Here is a 13,798-nt window from a genome sequence, read left to right as displayed (position 1 = left end):
CACACTGCGCATTATCCACTTTCTAGACGTTGTCATCAATATGGAGACCCGTTCACCACGCAAGCGCACCACCGTCTGGGCACTTGTTTCCATCGAGCGGCCGTGGTCTGGGTGTATCCAGTTGAGCCGTGCAGGACATCGAAGTTCGTGGGGAACGATGAAGTCATTAAAATTGTACGAAGCAGAGCAGAAATACTCGTGGTAAGCTGCCTCGTGCAACGTGTGAGCTCCGCTCCAACGTGACGCAGTCAGCTCAACAAGGAAAAAAAAAAAAAAGAAAGCTGTGCGCGCGTGTTGCGACATACAGCTTAGCGCGGCGAAGGCTACACTTCTTCACCAAAGGCACGACTGTCACCGGAGAACGGAGCGGGCCACCTAGCGCTGACTAAGGTCGGTCTTGGGTCTCGGGATGGGACCAATCACGGCGAGCACTGCGCGCCGCTCGTCGCACCGACCAGCAGCAGACTTGGTTTCGTCTCGCCGATGTTGAGTTCGCGCACAAGCCGCCGCGCATGCCCACGAACCGCACTGCTGCCGCGCACACATCCCGTCCTCATACGCCGCTGGCTGCTTCCGCGCTGGCAGCACTGCTGCCGCTTCGTCTTCGCCGACCAGGGATCGTAACGGTCGCCTCTCCTCGAACGCCGCCGTCCCGAGCGCACTGTGTTGCCGCCGCCGCCGCCGCCGCCGGAACTGCTCGCAGGCAAAGCCCAGCGCCGTCCTTATATGCAAGGTAACCGGACTTGATAGAGAGCCTAATCTTGTCGGTTCCCTTGTGCTGCTGCTATCAATGGGTCCGCCCCGTCGACATGCGAACCCTTCGGCAGCAGCGCGGCCCGATACGGGGCTTCGGTTTGAAGCTGCAGTTAAGGCTTCGCTATCAACTCTCGACCAGTGTCCGCTGTGGTGGAATCAGCGTGCCGGGCGATAAAAGAAATCTGCGGGGGCTATTTTACGTGACAGTGGCATGATACCGTCGTATCCTAAGTTTGTCGGCCATAGGCTGCGACGTCGCGACTTGTGCGTGTATATTTGCCGGTACGCATGTTTGCTTCGATGCTTATTGCGGTTGTTCGGGTTATACCGGACTTGACAACCTCGGCTTTGCACTTTTTTTTTTTTTTTTTGAGCGGTATATTTTGGAAGCTACCGGCGGCACCATACACTTCGGTATTGTTATAGTCCAGGGCCCGTTTGCCCGTACGCATAAGTTCCCGATTAAGTTCCCGCTTACGAATGAGACGCCAATAAGTCGAAGTCGGCCGCAGCCAATAAGCCGGTTGCCAGAAAACCCGACGGAAACGCTACCTTAACCGAGCGGTTGCGTCAGTTTCGGGCACGCAACTTATTACCTAGACAGCGCTGAAGTTGTAGTTCAGAACTTATTCCTATACTTATCGCGTTCGGGCAGACGGGCCCAGGTTCTTGCCGAAACTGCGTGCAACGACAAGATGTGTAGGAAAAAAAAAAAAAAAAAAAACCGCGAAGACAAAATTGAAGCTTGGGGCAAAGCCAACTGTAGCTCTCAATATAATGTAGGCGTTCTGAAAAAAAAACTCGTTCTGCAATTGGCCGCTAAAACGACTCTTCCCTAAGGAAGGGCGAGTTACATTGACGTGTAATAATTGGTCAGTTCGCGGTGAATTTGCAACCGTTGCAGAATTTCCGGTTGCTGCCAATGCAGGGCTGTCTACCGAGGGAATATGGTTACAGACAGCAGCTGTAACTCTGGTTTTATCAAAACTATCTCGAAACAAGTTGTGTGAGAATTAGCCGCTAAGAGGAATTTAACACTGGGCCGAGTTTTATCTACTTGTAATGATTACGCAGTTCACAGTAAAGTAGGAAATATTGTAGAATTCCCGTCTGCTGTGAATACACGGCTTCTACGGCAGGGAAACGCAGCCCCATGTTTGTCCGCCAGAAAAACTGTAGTCCTGCCTAGTGTCATTTTAGCTAATTAGCTAGGAAGTATGCTCAATCGCTAATTAAAAACGTGCTTGTGCTTGTGCACTTCTTGACCTGCGCCCGGCTCAACTGGTCATCCTTCACAGAGTGGAATAGCATTGAATTTTATTTCATACTTACATCTTTAGATCGCTTGCAGGGGTGACTTGATTTTGATGGGAGCAAGGTGTAGATTGGAGCAAGGATTGCGTTTTCGGCAGGGGTATGCAGTTGATTTCCTACAAGAACCGCGTGCGTAATTGTGATCTTCTTGGAATGAAGGGATGGTAGTCTGAGCTAACTCTGTATCAGGTTCATAACGACATATTTCTGAATCTGAATCCCGCAGGTGTTCCGCCGTTCTTTGTTAATACGGGTAAATATATAAACTTAAACTGTCCGGAAAGTGAGACTGTTTGAACGAATTCAGTCCCCTTCCACTATTTCAAGAAGGATGCGGAGCTGTGGTGGCTGACGTGAGAGTCGTCTTAGCGGCCCACTGTCGCACATAACTTGTGCCCGGATGGTTCTGGTAAAACAGCAGTTGCAGCCGTTTTCGGTAACCATATTCCCTCGGTGGACGGCCATATCTTGACGCCGGAAGTTCTGTAATAACTTACAATTGCACTGGGAACTAATCATGGCAAGTAAATAAAATTCTGCGTATGGTATTGTCGTCTTAGCGGCTAATTTTCACGTAATTTGTTTCGGGATACTTTCTATAACACAAGAGTTAAAGCCGTTTTCTGTAATCACACTGCCCCCGTAGATCGGCATGCTTCACTGCGCAACATGCAGTGAGGGAAAGCTAGCTTATCATTAAAACCTAGCTAACACCGATTCCTTCAAAGTGGGATTACGCCTGCTTCTTTCCTTTCCCTTTTTTCTTGACACTGAATTAATTCACCTCTAAACACAAATGTATAACTGAAAATACATTTTCCAGGGGCAATACAAGCCGTCGTATCAAAACATAAAGGCCCTAGGACCTGTAGAATTTAGGATTTTTTCTTACACGCTAAGCTGTGGCGAACAGTTTCATGACCCCGGAGATTTGAGTGGGCGCCACAAGGAGGCGCTGTGCTCGCGTGTGATTCTTGTCTTCATCACTCTGCTGCCGGAAATAAGGTGTTGTGAATCTGTCGTCGTTATCGATAGGAGCCGCACATCAGGCTTCCATGCGAATGCGCTTTGATTCAAAAGCCTAACCTGAAATTGGGCGCAAGGCTATGATGGTTGGTTCTTTCTCGCCCCTCAAATGGAAATGAAACTTGCTTAAACAAAAAAGATAGTTGAAACGCTCAGCTTTCTCGTGGGGGATTCGTTCACTGTCATTAGAGTTGCAGGGGTTCTGAGTGTTCTGGCGGCGGGACGGTCGCCACTAGTGAGGCCAAGCAAGCTTCACTTTGGATCCACACTTCATCGACCGTGCTGCCGGAGTGGCGCGGTCGGATAGACGTCGGCTTCATGGCGCGCGAGAGACCCAGGTTCGATTCCGACCACGGGAAGCGTTCTTATCTTGAAGCGCTTGATGTGCCTTTGCGGAGTTTAAAGTTGGCTTTCCTGCAATGCGATTTGGTGAAGGGACGGTCGCATCAGTGAAGCATAAAGAAGCTTCGCTGTAAAGAAAATTGGCGCAGACTGCACTAGTCCTGCAAAACTGGAGAAACACCAGAGCTGACGGCCCATCTCCCTTCGTCGGGCACCCGGCTGTTGCCGCTCAAAGTTCTCCATGACTGGCAGGCTCGGATCGTTTTATCCGCAGGCTTTCTCGTCTCTCCCGAAGTGGACCGCGTTAGCACGTTCTAGAACCCGCGGCACCAGGCTCCGCGAACTCTGCTTCCATGCTCCCCACTTCGAGCGCGAGCGCACGTGAACTGGCGAGAAGAACAGCACGTGAGAGAACACGCCACGAACGCTGGGCGGTGTGTTCTCGAAGGTCGAGCTGGCCGACGCCGGGAGCTCCTCACGAGACGCACGCTCACGTGTGCTCGGTATTTCTTTCCTGATTTTTTTTTTTGTAACGTTCGGCGGCGGAACTATATGCTTAAACAGCTCTGCTGTTAAAAGACTTGATGCATGCTGCAGACTTAAATTCGCTAGGCGGTCCAACGGTGGACGATGCGCTGTTAATATATGAATTGTCGCTTAGTGTAGAAGCCATTTTACTTAACATCAATCCGTATCCTCAAACACTCTGAAAACCTTGCGCATGTGCGGAGCGCCAAAAGCCAAATAGCTCAGCATGTATCGAAGACAGTCCGGTACGTTGTTGGTATTTCTTTGTATCCCCCCTGTGTTTGCAGTGCGTTAAGTTACAACACTAAGTAAATTCACAGTGTCTTCCTGACGTTTTTGGTTAAGTGTCTTAGGGAAACCGAGCTCGAGGAAAGGACTATTTCTCGCTTCTCGGGGGCATGTCGGTGGCAGTAAAAAGATGAAGGGACAGATTCTGAGGCTGTTCTCAACTTTTAATTAACAAAGTATACGAAGTTTCTTTTTCGCAAACTTTCACCCCATTGTCCCAGTGGTTCGTTTGCCACGCGGTCCACGGCCATTTCCGCCCTGCATGCTATCCGCCTAGGCGCAATTCTTGCTGAGTGGCGATTGTTGTATACGGGCAGTAGGAGATAAGCGCTCACGTGCGTGCCTTGTTCCTGCCGTTTTCGTTTATTTTCGCAGTTAAAGGGACCTTGCAACACTTTCTTCGACTTTTTTTGTAATCTGAAATGCTTGCAGAGCGTAGTCACCCAACACACCCAGTACTTAGATTAGGGGGTCGCCAAGTACCTCAGCCAAAAATTACTGCTCTATGCCCATCAGATAACTTGTAAACTCGCTCAAAAGATTTTTCTCTTTTTCCCGGTCCTGACGTTCCTCGACGGCTCGAATTGCGTCGCTAAGGCCATGTAGCGGCCGTTGGTCGGTTTTTCTTCAGTTGCAGCAATGAACGCCTTTCGAAAGTAGCTTTAAAAATAAAGCCACAAAAACAAAGCAGAAACGGAAGGCGTATCTGGTGCGACGAGCAAATCAAGCAGTGCCCCTCCGTGCTGGCGATAGCTTTCGGAGTGCTTCCAGACGCAAAGGAAAGAGTGAAATCATTTATCTAAAGTGTTGCAGGGTCCCTTTAAGCAACCTGAAGGTGATATCATCACACGGAAACTTCGCAAACGCAAAGCGTCTTAACGGCATTGCTACGTTGCTGTGATAGTACGCGATGTCATGTATTCCGCGTGTAACGACTTTCGTTAAGTGGCTCTGTGGTGCGTTATTAGCGCACTCGCACTAGGTACCGCCCATCGCGGATTTAGCTGCGAAAAAATTAAATTATGGGGTTTAAAGCGCCGAAGCTACACTTGGACTATTAGTGCGGCGTAGTGGAGGGATCCGGATTAATTTTGACCACGTGGGGACCTTTAACTTTCTGCTTCCATCTGGAAAGCAGCCACCGTGTCCGGGATCGAACCAGCATCCTGGGACGCAGCAGCACAACGCCTTAGTCACTCAGCCACAGCAGCGGGTATGGATTTTAGTGCAAAGTATAAAATTTTGCACTTGGACCTACCGTCTGAGTGGAGCCCGAGCCATAGTTGTGCGGGTACCTCCATTCGAAAACATGTTTATTTTGACGCTGTGGTTATTTACCGTATTGGTACCCTCCGCACATGTACTTACCTGGCTACCTACATATACTTCGTACTTCCCTTACAGTACGGGAGCTCGAAACAGAAATTAGCGTACTACACGACGGCGTGGCTTGACGTATGATGCTTCGTGCACATATTGGGTCGCACCTGCACGCATCCGTAGTTTTAACGGCCGTATAAAAGTTGAAACCTGAATTCAGCAGCATTATTTAAAGCTATCGCGGTTGATGTTGCGCGCGAATGAAAAATGCTCTGCTTTCTGTTACCTTAGAGATGTATACGTCTACTGTTCTTTATGTTCAAACTAGTCAAATCTATATTATAAACCGTAAAAGCGTACTAAAAGTTACCTGTAACAGGGACGTCAAGTCGTTAACGCAGAAGTGGCAATTACAACGTAACAATTAGAATTAAGTGTTTATTCACCCGAAACATCCACAGTCCTACTTGTTGAGATGCCAAGCGCATTCACGCTCACAAAGCTTGACTGAGGCTTGTTAGTTATACCCGGTTGCTGCAGTGCACATTCGAAGTTATGGGAATTCGCAGCCTTCTACGATTTAGCGCGTGTTGGGCATATAATCCTTCCGTGTCCTCCCAAGCGTGCCCTTCGTTCATTCCGATCGAGGGGAATCGGTGTTGTCAAGCGGTGTTCCACAACACTCGCCAGCCAGTCGAAGGAAAGAGACTTTGGATTCACTACGACCTTGCTCCCTCTCGACGAGTGGCATGGGAAAGGGGCCGCCCCTTCCTTACCCGCTACGCTGATAAAGCTTATCTTTCCGCAATGGCGTCCGAAACGCTTCGGCCCTCCTAACGACATTAAGTCGAGCTATCTGCGCAAACAAGCGCGGCTTGGCAGCTTCCTATCTCTTGGTGTCTCCAAGGGTGCGGGCCAGAAGGGGCCAAATTCATCACCGCTCAATTTCCGTTTCTTGTTAACATTTGTTTTTTCTCTGTTCCACCCTTTTTCCTGAACTTGCAGAGGACTGCCTTGGGGAAAGCCACCGATAAGCGAAGGCCGGCCTATAGATGAGGATGCTGGCGTCTTCTCCCAGGCAGGCGTCCGACGGCATGGCCGAAAACAGCAGTAATAATAATAATCAGCAGCAGCAGCGGGATGCATCCCCGCAGGGAGTGCACTCCTGGATAAAAGAGGAGCGCCAAGAAGAGGAACGCCCCGAGCAGTCCTCCCCGGTGAGCCTGAACCAGCAGGGAACACCTCCTGCTTCGCACAATGACGGCACGACGGCGTCCTCTCCCGAGCCACATCAGTCGCAACAAATGTCCCAGAGGCACGACGACTACTCCTCGGCGCTGGATGCGTCGAGAGATCTGGGAAGTGGTGGTGCCAACTGTTCACCACCCCAGACACATATCAAGAGCGAAGTCGTGGACCCCGATCAGCAGCAAAGCCAGGGAGTCATTGCCCCTCGGACCATGGCGAACTCGCCGCCCATCTACTACGGCGGCAAGTACGGAGGAGGCTACGACGAAGGAGCTTTCTACCAGACTCCCGTCGTCGCATCCTCCTCGAGCCCGCACATCGTGGATGGCTCGACCGTGCTTCGGTACCAGTCGTCGACGTCCGGGGTTGTAGTACAGTCTCCATCGTACTACCCGCCCCCAATGACGACCACTATGGCCCCTACTTCGGGCTCCACACGGGACGGCGTCCTTCTGGACGAGCAGAGCGCCACCTACTCCCACCTGACGCCTGCCAGCACGGAGCCCGTGTGCTACTCTCCCAGCACTCCGTACCAGATGCATTCGCCGGGAGCACACAAGGGCTACCAGCAGTACTCTCCCCCCGAGTCCAACCCGCCCACCAGTCCGGTGATGCTGACGTCGTCGAACGCCATGTGGACGGCTTCGCCGCACGAGGACTTGGCCAAACTGAGCAGCGCGACGCTGAGCGCGTCTCGGATCCAGCACTCGAGCCAGCTGCACCACCTCCACCACCAGGTGCCGCAGTCCCAGATGAGCCCGCCCCGGACTCCGCAGGGGGGCCAGCAGATGGCGCACGCCTACTCGCAGTATCTGCAAGGCATGGACCACCACGTGTCTCAGCACTCGCCCATGTCCTGGACCCACGCCATCGACTCGGCAGCTGGCCACGCGGCCATGACGACGCTCGCCTCGTACACCACGCTCTCCGGGGACAAGAGAGGACCACTGGGAGAACTACGTGAGTAGAGCACCTTCTTGCACTTTCTTACCCTTGATTGCGTCAAAGAGCACTGTTTGCACGATGCACGACACCAGGGCTGATCGAGATGTAGGGCTTGTGTGGGTAGCACACGAAGCGTTGGCTCAGTGGCTAAGGCGTCGGCACTGCTGAGCCCGAGGGGGGGGGGGGGGAGAGAGAGAGAGAGAGAGAGAGAGAGAGAGAGAGAGAGAGAGAGAGAGAGTAAACTTTTAATTAAATCAAGGAAATGCTTCAGAGAGGCGTCCTCATTCCAAGATGCCTCGAGCTCGGGCCGCGTCGACAGCAATCAGGCACAGCTGATCTTCGAGGCCGGAGCCGGCCAAGGCTTTCTCCCGAAGCTCCGTGGAAAGGTGGACGTTAGGGGGGGTCTAGGGTAGACTTGTCACAGCCGCCCACTATGTGTCTGAGGCTCTCCACAGAAGCGGCAAAGTGCAGAAAAGTGTGTCCGTCAAAGAGGTGGGAAGGTGTTAACCTGCAGGGCGCGCAGTGATCTTTCCTGGTAGCGATTTGTGGGGTGAAGAGCAGATTTTACGGGACAGCCTATAGTGCTTCCTAATCCTGGTATGTGACAACAGGTTGCATGCGCTCGTGCTCGGCTTTGGCTTCATCAGCGCTGGCTCGGCGGGTCAAATCTCGAGCCACGAGGTTGGCGATCTCGCTGCCGGGGATTCCGCTATGAGCTGGTGCCCATACAATCCTCACTGGTCTCGTTGGTGGTCTCTGATTCATTAGTCGAAGTGTTGTGACGTGCAATCGACCGTTGGCAAAGCTGCGGCACGCCTGCTGGGAGTCTGTGATCATAACTTAGGCGTCGCTTTGGCTAAGTGCAAGTGCTAATCGCCGCTTGCTCGGCTTGGAGAGGACGCAGGATCGATCCCGGCAGCGGCGGCCGCGTTTCAGATGGACGCAAAAACCGAAAACGCCCGTGTGTCTAGGTTATTCGGAGCCCTCTACTACGGCGCGCCTCATAGTCCAAGTGTGTATAGCTTCCGTGCGTTGTACCCCACAATCTGAATCTTGCGCGGGTCGCATAGGCACGTATAGTACATAGTAATTCGAGCTGTATGCGGATATAGAGTTGATTGAAGAGGGGTCCAGAAGGGATCAATATACTTACGTCGCAATTTTTCGAATGGACGCGTAAGGTGTATTTCGTCTTTGTAGTTGCAGTACTTGAATCAGGCAGTGCCATCATGGTGGTTTGTCGAGAATATTTGTGCTCTGACTAGTTGAAGCAGCGCACTACGATAAAATGTGTTAGGTCTGCCGTCGAAACACCTCCAATTAATAATAATATTCAACTTCGTACAACTCTAATGGCAGAAGAATACTCTTGGTTCATTAGAAAATCGACCGCCAATTTCCCGCATTGCTATTCGGAGAGTATAGGTGATTAACCGTATTTATTACCCCCTGATTTTGCGATGACTCCCGTGATTACTGGGATTACCGATTCATCATTGTCACCGCTCCTCACTCGTTTTAGAACCAATTTCTCCGACTTGATATTCCAGTGTCAATTTTCCGCTTCTATCGTGAGTCATTCAACTAAAACTTTTATAACCTTTAATTGTCGAGTAACGCCTTGCAGTTTAGCGTGCATAGCTGTCACTGCTGTGACGCAATCGAGTCTGTTGAAGATGTATATTTTTCTCCCAGGTGTAAATCGTCGTGAATAGAAAGCCGCAGTGTTATAGATCATAAGCGCTACTAGCGTATATTAACGCGGATTTCGCCAGCCTTACGTCGTTAGCCGGTACCCCCAGCTTGACGCACAATGCATTTGACGGTTGCTTTGCACGTCGGAACGGAAGCGGCGGTGGAGGAGGCGAGGCACCGCGGCGAAGCATTTAAAAGTGTCGGGGGTCTCTTTTAACCTTTTCAAACTAACGGAAAAAGGAAAAGCCTCACAGGAATGGGGACGGTGAATGGACACGTGATTTCAGCGGACGCTGCCCCGGGTTTTCGTACTCATCCCTGCCTTACCCAGTGTCGCAGCAGTCGCCAGAGATCCAGGATGCCCTGGGCGGCGTACGAGAAGAAATGCAGCGCACACAACCGCGGTGTGTCCATTGCTTTTAACAAGGAGTGTATACTGCTTTCGCACGATGGTCTAAGAGCGCCCTCCCCCCCTTTTTTTTTCTTGATACAGTAGAATCTCGATTGCCGCCTAAACGGAACAGTAGCCTGTAAGTTGATTGGTTTGGTATTCAGCTAACGTAAAAAAAAAACTCTCGGTAATCGGAAGTAACATTTCCGCGTCACCGTGTAAACGGAACCAATAATGGAACTTCTTGTGAAACCTATTGGTATGAGAATCGGCTCTTTACGGCTCCGGCTGTTCCGTTTTTCTTCTGTTTTTCTTCCTCCACGTTTTCTTTTTTAAAGCTTTTTAAGCCTCGTCCACGGAGCAAGAATATACAGGAGGCGAAACGGCCCATTCCGGCAAGCACGGGCGAGCGACCAGATAATGTCACAATGAAAACCAAAGCAGAATGCAAAGCTTCGTATAGCTACGACAGTGAAGGAGAGGGTAGCGGCACCTGATGGACGAAATGATAACGGTTGCAATTAATTCCGTGGGTGCGCAATGAAACTCCGATCACGGTGGTCGCGCAGTTTCTTCACCCGCGGCTGGTCGCGCAGGGAAGCCTTGTTTCCCCTCCTCTCTTATTCTTGCTTCGTGGCCTCGTCTCGTTAGTGGTCAGCCGTGCTAGCGCAACGAAACCAACATCGCAGTTCTTGGCAGTCGTTCGGTCTCGATTCAAGACGGTGAGGCTACAGGGCTCACCTTCTGTCGCCTCGTTCGTGCCATCGTTGTGCTATTCGTCCTTCGTTATCACGTTGCCGTCTTCTAACTTCGGTGGTTCGTAAGCACTCGCGAAGTTGAGGCATCTAGCCTTCGTGAAGATGCAGTTGCAGGAACTCAAACAAAAGTAATTGATGCATTTTGTAGTACACAGCAACCCATTGTTGCGAAATCAGCTTTGTGAATGCTGTGCCTAACCCCCTTTAAGTTTTCTTGCTTTCTGAAAAAAATTGGCTACATTCACCATCTAGGGCTTTAAGTTACATGAAATGGTATTAAGAGTGTGTACGCACATATATTTGCACTTTCATACATTTATCTCAGTAAACGGAACTCCTGTTAATTGGAACTACTTTTTTTGGTCCCTTGAAGTTCAGTTATTGAGTGTCTACTGTATAATACGTTTGAGTATCAGGAAATTCCAGACGAGACAGCATGGTGTACTTCATTACAACAGGGTTCGAATCCTACGTAGGGTTTTGTGGGTGGCCACGTGTTAGTCTCTCGACGTACATGACATAGAACGAGGAGGGTTCGGCGTGGAGCGTATCGCCACCAGGTGACGTCTTGTGACGTCGTTAGCTGGCCAGTTTCCGTCTTCGACATTCATTTGGTATTTCATTTACTCGCTGAATTCCAGTTTTGAACTGGACAGTGATAAGGATACCTCGTACGTTGAATAACAAAGATGGCAGGGAGCGACGACATCGAGCATACTGAACTTTGAAGCAGTAGTCGGCCCCTTTTGCATGCTGCGATCTAAATATAAGCCTGAAAGGGAGGGGGGGGGGGGGTTGCAACCAGCGGAGCTACCCCCCCCCCCCTCCTCTTGTTCTCATCTCCGGTCCATAATCTAGGTCGTTCGCGGCGCTGTTTATTGCACTGGGCCGATGTATCTGCAGACAGCCGATAAGACACGATACGGGACTGTAGGGCCCACCGGCTGGCGACGATAAGGCGCGTGTGCGCCGAATCCGCACCGCGAGGCCTCGCATCCGTTCCTTTCGAGACCGGCGCGCTGATGAAGCACGACCGACGAGCTTGCAACGGGACGGCAGTGTGACGGGCAGAGCCATGTTTCAGCGCAAGCGAGGTACGATTGTGTCACGGGAGACGCCGCCTCTCTTGTTTGGGGCGACGCGTTTTCGTAATCGGCCCATGTGGGGGTCTTATCTCTCTGCAGCGGCGTTGCCTTCGTTTCGGGAGCGCATATTAGGGGGAGTGCTACGCGCTTGCGCTGACTTTTGAAATATTGTAATTGATGGTTAACTGGGAATAGTGGCTGCTTCCGTTAGCAGTTGCGTTTCCCTCGTAAACAAATGTTGCTCAGACCACGTACTTACAAGTATGTCAGCTTATACGGGTCTATTTCTTTCTGATGCGAAGTTATTTGACGTTAATATGTCTATTAGTGATTTCATTTGGTGAGAGTACGTCTTCATTTCACTGTACGGACTCTTGTGAGTCAACAAACGCAAGAATAGAGATTACTGGCCTCTGAGTATTTCTTGCTTATAGCTCAGATATAAATAAGCTACGAACGTTGTGTTTATCCGGCTAAATGTCGTCACCTTGATTTAACAGGCCAGCCGAAGGAGCGTTGCTGAACTAATTCCCGCCACCTGGTGCTCTTGAAGTGTGTTTAGCCATCCTTAAAATAAAGTAGCTATATCTAAATCGACAGGACACACATTACCGCGCCTGGAACTCGCCACGCTCCTGTTAAAGGCTGAAAAACTAGAAATCGGGCGTGCGAATATAGTCAGCGTAGCTGTTTCTGAACTACTGCTCGTGCGGCGAAATGCAGTCCTCAGAACTGAGGCATTCAGTGCGGGTATAGCTTCTAATATCAACACTTATCTACTGTCTATGACCCCCCCCCCCCCCCCCCACCACTACCACCACCACTCTGGGGTTGTGGTAGGAGAGGCAAATGAAATTTAGTCAGGGAGGGGCTATGTTGGGCCGGGATTTGGAATATTTGTGTTTCGTCATGGCGCGGCATGGATAAGCCATCTGCATCGATGAGCCATGGAGTAATGCGCTATCATTTGCATGTGACTTCTTTCTGAATTTCTGAAAGTAATTTTTCCCGTGGTTGTGTTATCTATTATTGAGAGCCGTTGGCTTGGCTGAACTGAAACAACTCGTTCTTTTATTTAACTGCTTATCTTTAGACGGTGGCTAGCGCGGTCCATCGGGGAGCGCTCTTCTCGCTCTCTGCGGCGGCGGTGCGCGGGTTCCGCTCGCCTGCTCGCGTTACATGATCGCACCTGGAGCAGCTCGGTTGACTCGGTGGCGTCATCCAGCGGGAGCGCCGTGTACAGTTGTTTAGTTATGACTGCCACACGAAAACAAAGTTCGAGACAGTCGAATTCGATAGTGCAAGCAGGATTCAAGTGGCTACAACGGCGGATTTTACACCTGCGGGAGTGGAGTAACTTTATTCCGCGACTCACCAATGTGTGGACATCGTCCCCGTATCGCCTTCTATGCCTGGAACAGGCAGCGCCCAGCGATACATGGCTGTTATTGTGCTGTGCGATCCGTTATCTCGTAACCGATACGGTGCGCCTGGCTGGAAATGCTGCACCCACGGGGCGGTTCGCCTCGGGAGTCCGTGTAGTAGAGTAGGATCGATCTCCGATAAGAGTGGCATTCGAGTGCCCGAACGTGACGGCCTCCGTCAGGACCATACATAGGAAAGTCGATCTTGCGTCGCAGCCAGGCACTTCACTCAATTGGAGGGGGAGTGTAGATGCGGCTCCTCGCGAACTCTATAACTCTGTCGGGCGGAGTGCTATGTGGAGCACGCTTTTTTCTGCACCTTTGGTCTCATTTTGAACCCTATAGCTAGCTGGTTTTAGGCCACCTCTCCAGGAGGTATTATGATGGAAGTGAAAAGCGTCAATGCTTGTGCCGTTTTAGCTGATCGTTGTCTTGGTCGAGGAAATGGGAAAACGTCGTAAAACACGATGTTTACTTTTGTTATCTAAGCATTCGGGAAGCATGTAGTGGTAACCTCCCGCATTTTTTGCGTCGGTTTTGTAATCTGCGGGTTGGGCGGCTGGCGCCAAAAAGTCACTTCACAATCCGCGCATACTCTATGGGAAAATTTTGGAAGGTGGCGTCTCCCCCGCGTTAGCTTGACCGGGGCTCGAATGAAGATCAAATAGGAAAGACTTG

General features: G+C 50.9%; 1 protein-coding gene across 4 annotated transcripts in view; it reads left to right on the top strand.

Annotated features, from left to right (window-relative positions):
• LOC144152228 (uncharacterized) overlaps positions 1-13,798 on the top strand; it is a 67,324-nt gene that overhangs the window by 29,859 nt on the left and 23,667 nt on the right. For 2 of the 4 annotated variants that reach the window (XM_077683462.1, XM_077683463.1), the window contains exon 2: positions 6,580-7,782. In XM_077683462.1, the coding sequence (XP_077539588.1) occupies positions 6,627-7,782 (1,156 nt within the window). In that variant the 5' untranslated portion in view covers positions 6,580-6,626. Of the gene's footprint in view, positions 1-467; positions 734-6,579; positions 7,783-13,798 lie in introns of those variants that run through there. The other 2 variants (XM_077683461.1, XM_077683464.1) reach the window with 2 other exon arrangements.

Source organism: Haemaphysalis longicornis, unplaced genomic scaffold (genome assembly GCF_048455015.1).
Source record: "Haemaphysalis longicornis isolate Haplotype H1 unplaced genomic scaffold, Haemaphysalis longicornis Haplotype H1 scaffold_9, whole genome shotgun sequence".
NCBI lineage: Eukaryota > Metazoa > Arthropoda > Arachnida > Ixodida > Ixodidae > Haemaphysalis > Haemaphysalis longicornis.
This window is presented reverse-complemented; position numbering and strand designations above follow the sequence as displayed.